The sequence below is a fragment of the Dromiciops gliroides genome, chromosome 2 (assembly GCF_019393635.1).
Source record: "Dromiciops gliroides isolate mDroGli1 chromosome 2, mDroGli1.pri, whole genome shotgun sequence".
NCBI classification, from domain to species: domain Eukaryota; kingdom Metazoa; phylum Chordata; class Mammalia; order Microbiotheria; family Microbiotheriidae; genus Dromiciops; species Dromiciops gliroides.
This window is the reverse complement of record NC_057862.1, coordinates 180,171,611-180,179,368: the sequence shown is the minus strand read 5'-3', so window position 1 is coordinate 180,179,368 and position 7,758 is coordinate 180,171,611. Positions and strand designations below refer to the sequence as shown.

The window sequence follows — 7,758 nt, the reverse complement described above, 5'->3', positions numbered from 1 at the left end:
AGGCACAAAGGATGGCTGCTTACACTCATCACTTTTGTTTGCCATGTTTGGAAAATATTATAACAATTGCAATAAGACAGGAAAAAGGATGTTAAAAGAATTAACATTGTAAATGATTTGCAGATAGCACCACAGCATTCCTAGAAAATGTAACTACTTCAAACCAAAAAATAAAGGATGTAATAAATTAGTTCATTAAAGTTGAAGGATACAAGAATAACCTACAAAAATCATTTACATTTTTATTTACTGGTTGTGAAGACCATGAAAACATAATAAAAATAAACCTTATTTATAACAACAAAACCATCAAATATCTGGGAATCAATTTACTTAGGAATACAGAGGAGTTATGCATGGTTATAAGAACTATAAAATTATAATAACTAAAGTAAAGGGAGGACCCAAACAGCAGAAGAGATTCAATATTTATGAAAGGACCTGATTAATATAGTAAAAATGAAAATTCTTCCCAAACTAATTTATATGTTTAATGTAATATGAAAAGATTTCTTTTATAGACAAAATCGTAATGAACTTTATATGGAAAAACAAGGCTATGAGAATATTAAGAGACTCATTGAAAAGGAAAAAAATGAACTGCATTGGCTACACATTCCTCCCTTCCTCATCTTGATCCCTTGGTAAATGAGTTCAACTCCTCACCATACTCTAAGAGTCCACCATCCCCTTATCTTATTGTTACTCATGCCTAGCCAAGTCTCAACCTTAGATCACTCCACTGACCTTCTGCTTTAACTCTTATTCATATACTGATGAAAGGAATTATAGAAAATCTTCAAAGTGTGTTGATTGGGTCCATGAAAATCTGTTATGTAATCTCAACTGGGGCCATTGACTGCTCTGTAAGATGCTTTATTATTCCACAGTAGGCAACAGAGTACCAGGCTCTGACCCCACAAGGAGTCAAGAGTCAGAGAAAGAGAGGAACTGTTAAAAAAATAAGCAAAAAGTTGAATGAAACTAATTTTTATTATTGTTTTATAGTATATGGGTTTTTTCCTCTTTGGGGGAGGGGTGTCTTTTAGCAATGTGCAAAATGGATTATTTTTTAACTGGCCCTAGCTGGTCAGGGCAAATTCCTACTTTGTAATAAGGCAAGACCTCCTTAATTGATTAGCTATCTCACTTAGCCACAGCATCTTTTCCAAACCTTTCCATCCCTCTCAAATCTCTCAGGGCACCTCTACCTACTTGGTACCCACTCAGTAGCTAAGAACCTTGCTTCAGATTTCCCTCAAAAAATTAAGCTATCTTGGAAGAGCTCCTCTTCATTTCAGATCACTCATATTTTCCACTGATCTCCTTTACCCCTGTCTCACATGAGAGGACTGTTTTCCTTGCCAAGTCTAACTCTTCCAAATGCCTTCTTGACCCCATTTTATACCCTTTTCCTCCAGCATATTGCTTCATCTATTATCTCCACTCTTATTTTCAGTCTCTACTGGCTGCCTCTACTATTTACAAACACACCAGTGTTTCCTCTGTATACATACTTATATATAAGCACATACTTATATATACTTATATGTAAGCACATACTTATATATACTTATATATAAGTACATACTTATATAAGTATATACATACATACATATACACACACACACACACACACACACACACATATATATATATATATATATATATATATATATATTGTTGGCTCAACAGGCAATCAAAAGGCACCCAGAGGGGGCAGCTAGGTGGTGCAGTGGATAGCACACCGGCCCTGGATTCAGGAAGACCTGAGTTCAAATCTGGCCTCAGACACTTGGTACTTACTAGCTGTGTGACCCTGGGCAAGTCACTTAACCCTCATTGCCACACCAAAAAAAAACCCAACAAAACAAAAACAAAAAACAACAGGCAGCCAGAAAATGACCTGGAAACCTTCTCTGAATTGGGGATCAGGGCCTTTCCATTAAACATTATCTTGCAGTTCCAGAGGTATGTTCAGCAAAATCCATCAGGTGCTTTGGCAGAGCACACTGCCCACGCCTCCTGTGAGAACAGACTCCCATTGCCTAGCTCCCCATAATGCTCAGCACATTTAAATACTTACTAGTAAATGCTTACTGGTTGACTTTAGAGACTTTTCTATAGTCATATATCAAGCCCAATATCAGTGGCAGGATTCAAAAATAGTTCTTCCTGGCTCCAGATCAAGTGCTCTAACTACTATGCCACTACTAATTGGGGAAGACAAATATTTACCAAAGTTAAAATGGAATAAAATAAACTATTGACTTATATGTGGCTGGTATCCATTATACTTTGAAAGAAATCAAATTAAGAAGGTCAATGGAACGATAGCAATTATGTAAAGTCAGCCTGTTATTGAGAAGGAAGAAGAAAGTATGTACCAAAAATGAAGATCACATACTTATTTCCCTACAGAGCAAAGGTATTTCCTCAGTGAAAACTTACCTTCACACAGAGGAAAGAGTTACTGAGACTTCCCAGATATTTACTTTGACCCCAGTGTCTCATTAGTCATACCTCAAGAGGGAAACCTAGTCACAATATTGTGAAATGCAGGAGCAGGGGACTAAATAACAGAAATGGGGAAGCTGTGGAGCTCAGAAACCTGGGAATCAATGATAATTGGTGATAGGAAACATAAATTGGATCAGAGACACACACAGTTCAAATCACTAGAAGAGAACAAACAGGTTCCCAGGAATGTCAGGTATGGGAAAAGTAAAATGAAATACAAATCATTTTTAGAGGTTCTATGCCCCACTTGTCCTCTTCATCTAGCAAACCATTTCCAGATTAGGATGCTTGAGAAAGAACTCCTTGTAATTGATCTCTCCTCTCTACAGACTTTATGGATGACAAAAGGATGAATTTTGGTAAGTGACCATGTTATCCAAAACAAGCTGTTCTTTTGCCCCACGTTGAACATAAGATTAGTCAATATGTTTTATTGGTTTGTTATAAATAATATTAAATGCCAAAAACAGCAAAACTTGCTTTTATGATTACATTGCAATAAATTAATTTCAACATATAAAATGTCTAAAATATCTTAGCAGTCATTCCCTCTAAGATTTCAAGAGTTTTTCTTTCCCTCTCCTTGGATGTCTTCAAGCAGAGTTTGGATGATCACTTGCTAGGTGGGTTATAGTGAAGTCTCTTCCAATTCTCAAATTTGTGATTCTGTGATGCATTCATTACTGTACACCTCTCATTTAACAGGTTTGTTGTTAATATGTACTTTGTTCCATGAGTTCTAATTTCTTTCTTTACGTTACCTAATTAAAATCTTTTCAGATATTTTTCTATTGTACTCTTCACATGTACAGATCCGATAATTTCTATTTTTGTAACTTTCATGGAAACAGGGACAAAATCTTAGCTAACCTATGCATTTCCCTCAATGCTAGAGTGCTTCACACAATGAAGGTGCTTATTAAATGTTTGATAAGTGAATGTTGAGTGTATTCATGTAGACTCTGAGATGTCCAAGCTTCCAACATAGACAAATGTGACCTACTTATCTGGGCTAAACAAAAAAAATCTTATTTCTCTAGTTTCCTTATTCAAGTAAAATAGGAGGAGGAGGAAGATGTATGGGGTGTTCAGGGAGGACTAGAACTTCTGGTATGAGAGCTAACTAAACCCTTTTCAAAGTGTCCACCTTCACCCAACTCTCATCTGTAGCTCCAAGAAACTGTAGCATGTGCCGCATCCACATTCAGGTAAACCATCTGGACAAATGGGCTAAACCAGGTTGAAGGTAAATGACATGCCTCAAACTTGTCAGTGAATTAGAGGAATGTCTACCTCAAGCAGGTGAAGACTTTCCCTGGCAAAATAGGAGGGATGAAAGCAATTTGTTCCAACAGTCATAATGGAGGCTGAAACAGGCACTATGGAATGCTTAGAGCTTGGTGAGACATCAAAAACTCCAAGGTCATTCACTGCATCCTGGACCATCACCAGTCACCTTAACTTTGTCCTGCCAGTGGACTTCAATAACTCTAGAAGAGTGAGGCTCACAACTTTGCACAATTCTGCCTCACTTAAATCCAAATCACACTTAAGTCAAAACAACACCCCATGATGTCAATGGTCCTCTTCCCAAATGAAGGATGAACAACAAAAGAGGAATTAATGAGTCTTGTGAAGAAAGACTAAAAGATATGTGATTAGTTTTCATGGCTGAAAGATGAATTGCAACGTGTTTACCTATAGTTTTAACAAAATATCACATATAACATGTATGTTCCTCCTTCACAATCAGAGATGGTGATAGTGGAAGGGATCTATGTAGGTAATTGCCTACAAATATCAGAGGAAACAAAAGTAACTGTGATTTTAACTTCAAGATCTATCTTGCTTCAATCTAAGAAAAATTTGACACATTTTATCCATTTATGAAGGAAACTGATGTTAAAGAATAAATCTGTTTAAGATGTAGACAAACAAGTTATTCAGAATGGAATAGGCTTTGTTTCAAACTAATGTTAGCACAGTAGAATAGGAAAGGTAGTAAGTCCTCCAAGACAAAGGCAAGCAAGGAGAACTGTTTCACTAGATGAGGGCACAAGTATTTCCATCTTCACTGAAGCTTCGTTCAGCCAGAATATTTAAGCAGCAAAAGCAGCAATAAAAGGACTCATGTTGTGGAGCATAGCCCCTACCATTATGTAAGGATAGATTATTTCCATGCAAAATAAAGAGGCAGTTAAGACTCTTAAGGCAACATGACTATGGAAAGATTGTTGGATTTGAAATCAGAAGACATGGGTTTGAATACTGGCTATGCTACTTACTACCCATCTTTCCTTGGACAAGTCACTTAACACCCTTGTGCTTCAGTTTCCTTAGCTGAAAAATTAGCTTCAAAGATCCCTTGTAGCTGTAAATGTATTATTCTATGAACTCTGGTCGTCTTGGGTTGCTGAGTTCATGTCCTTTGTAAAGACTAAATGTGTTCTGCTGGAAAGGCAGCCAGGAGTGTGAGAAATCAGCTACAGCTGGCACTATTCTGGAGTAAATTTATGATACCAGTTTGCCTTCAAATTTAGCAGAAATCTGCTTAATCCTGATACTAATCTTTCCACTGGGGTGTGCACGTCCCATAGGAGCTAAGGACAGGACATCTAGTTTCAGAATGGGCCAGTGTGCTTCCCCATGAAATTTAAACTTTCCTCTTAGGATGCTTACTTGGAAACAAGACAGTTTGTGTCATTTTTGTCTATCTTTTCCACAGTTTTGGAACCTAACCAGTCAATCACACACACTGTGACTGAGTTTGTCCTCCTGGGTTTTCCTGGTCACAGGGAAATGCAGAATCTCCTCTTCTCCTTGATCTTAGTGGTATACATCCTGACTTTGTTGGGGAATGGAGCCATTGTCTGTGCAGTGAAGTGGGACAGGCAGCTCCACACACCCATGTACATCCTCTTGGGGAACTTTGCTTTCCTTGAAATATGGTATGTGTCTTCTACTGTTCCCAACATGTTGGCCAACTTCCTATCTGAGACCAAAACCATCTCCTTCTCTGGCTGCTTCTTCCAGTTCTACTTCTTTTTCTCCCTGGGTACTACAGAGTGTTTCTTCCTATCAGTCATGGCATATGATCGGTACCTAGCCATCTGCCGACCACTACACTACCCCACCATCATGACAGGGAGGTTCTGTGCCACCCTGATATCTGCCTGTTGGGTGAGTGGATTCCTTTGTTACCCAGTTCCCATTGCTCTTATATCCCAGCTGCCCTTCTGTGGCCCTAACATCATTGACCACTTTGTCTGTGACCCAGGCCCATTATTTGCACTCATCTGTGTACCTGCTCCTCTTATTAAACTCATCTGCTACACCTTCAACTCCATGATTATCTTTGGACCATTCCTCTCCATCCTTGGATCCTACACCCTGGTCCTCAGAGCTGTTTTGCGTGTTCCCTCTGGTGCTGGCCGGCGTAAAGCCTTCTCCACATGTGGATCCCATCTGGTGGTTGTGTCTCTATTCTATGGCACCCTCATGGTGATGTATGTAAGCCCAACATCTGGGAATCCATCTGGGATGCAAAAGATTGTCACACTGGTGTACGCAGTAGTAACTCCTCTCTTAAACCCTCTAATTTACAGTCTACGCAACAAGGACATGAAAAATGCCCTGAGGAAAGTCCTAGAACAATTGAAAATTAGCTAAAGTTCATGAGAATTATTTGAAGGGGAAGATGACCATGAGATTACTCTTTGGATTTGCTTCAATACTTTGAAGGATCTGAGATCTCATATTTCCTTAACCACTGCAAATCACAACCCAACATGCCTTTTCATCCTGTGATTTTTTTTTTTAATCTCAGGCTTCTCTAATGTCTCAATAGAGGAACTAGTAAGCACACCAAAGGCTTTCCTTTGGATTCTTTCTGACAACCAAGTAGAGGGATGAACAGAATCAGGGAGACCTGAGTTCAAATCCATTAATAATTTTGAATAAATTTAAATATGAGTGGAATTACTTTCTTGAAAGAGAGGGAAGGGAAAGGAAAGGAAAGACTATAAAACAATGGTTTACTCTGCTAAGTCAAACCCCACACACTGGGGAGGAGAGGAGGGGCAGCATCTCCTATGCATGGTTGTAGGACTGGATCCCCATTAGCCAGTCTACTCATTAGATTGAGTATTATACTCTATAGCTAGGTAGCACAGTAGATAGAAGTCAGGGCCTGAAATCAGTGAGATTTGAGTTCAAATCCAGCTTCTGATATGCCTAGTGGAGTGACCCCAGGCAAGCTACTTAATCCCTATCTGTCTTAATATACTCAACTGTAAAATGGAGATAATAACAGCATCTACCTCATAGAATTGTTGCGAGTAGTAAATGAGACAATATTTGTAAATCCTTTTACACAGTACCTGGCAAAAATTAGGAATTATATAAATACTTTTATCTTCCCTTCCCTTCCTATTAAAATCCATAATCATAACCTGTTCCCAGAAACATTAATTTTTAAAAAAATTTCATAGCAACATTCTTCCAGTGATGCTATAAGACTATGAATCCTGAAATATAGTCTCCAAATAATCAAAATTTTGAATGCCTAGAGAAAAAAATAACAGAAATATAATGCACATAAGCAATAATAATGATAACAAGCTATTGAATATTATCAAGAATTATTTAAGTGGAAGAAGTGGCATAAAAAATATCATTCAGGATGTATCTGATTAGAAAAGAAGTGTGGGGGCAGCTAGGTGGCGCAGTGGATAGAGCACCGGCCCTGGAGTCAGGAGTACTTGAGTTCAACTCTGGCCTCAGACACTTAACACTTACTAGCTGTGTGACCCTGGGCAAGTCACTTAACCCCAATTGCCTCACTAAAAAAAAAAAAAAGAAAAGAAGTGTGCCTGTCACCTAATTTAACTGAGGTATAACAGACAGTCTTTTGGGGAATTGATTTTCCCAAAGCCCCAGAGCATAGTTTCCTAGGATGGATTCAAAAGAGATGCTGAGAAGCCAAGTATTCTTACAAAAATTTCAATTACACATTCTTCAAATAAAGGAAAGACATCCTATCTACAAGTCTCATACTCATTTCCAAGAATTTTCCCCCTGTAGAAACTGTTGAGGAGAGCCTAAATTGCCTTTTCCTGCAAGCTCTGAGAGAGATTTAGTCCCTAAAAACTCAATAATAACAGGAATAATATTTTAGTTAGAAGTTATATAACACCTCTAATCAGACACTGTGCTAAGGACTTTAACAATATTATCTCT

General features: G+C 38.1%; 1 protein-coding gene across 2 annotated transcripts; it reads left to right on the top strand.

Annotated features, from left to right (window-relative positions):
• The first annotated feature begins 2,854 nt into the window (after positions 1 to 2,854).
• LOC122742866 (olfactory receptor 11H6) lies at positions 2,855 to 6,189 on the top strand. 2 transcript variants are annotated; one of them, XM_043987412.1, is made up of 2 exons: positions 2,855 to 2,879; positions 5,246 to 6,189. In XM_043987412.1, exons 1-2 carry the CDS (start codon positions 2,855 to 2,857, stop codon positions 6,187 to 6,189), a joined length of 969 nt encoding a protein of 322 aa, XP_043843347.1. The 2 variants fall into 2 exon arrangements, with proteins under 2 accessions (XP_043843347.1, XP_043843348.1); XM_043987413.1 differs by lacking the exon at positions 2,855 to 2,879 and adding an exon at positions 3,108 to 3,122 and having other exon boundaries at positions 5,263 to 6,189.
• Positions 6,190 to 7,758: the final 1,569 nt, after the last annotated feature.

What these genes read in the sequence shown, in the direction of transcription:
- LOC122742866 (XM_043987412.1), top strand. Translation starts at nt 2,855, where the DNA reads ATGGATGACAAAAGGATGAATTTTG. An exon ending in TGACAAAAGGATGAATTTTG is followed by an intron (nt 2,880 to 5,245) that starts GTAAGTGACCAT and finishes TCTTTTCCACAG; the next exon opens with TTTTGGAACCTAACCAGTCA.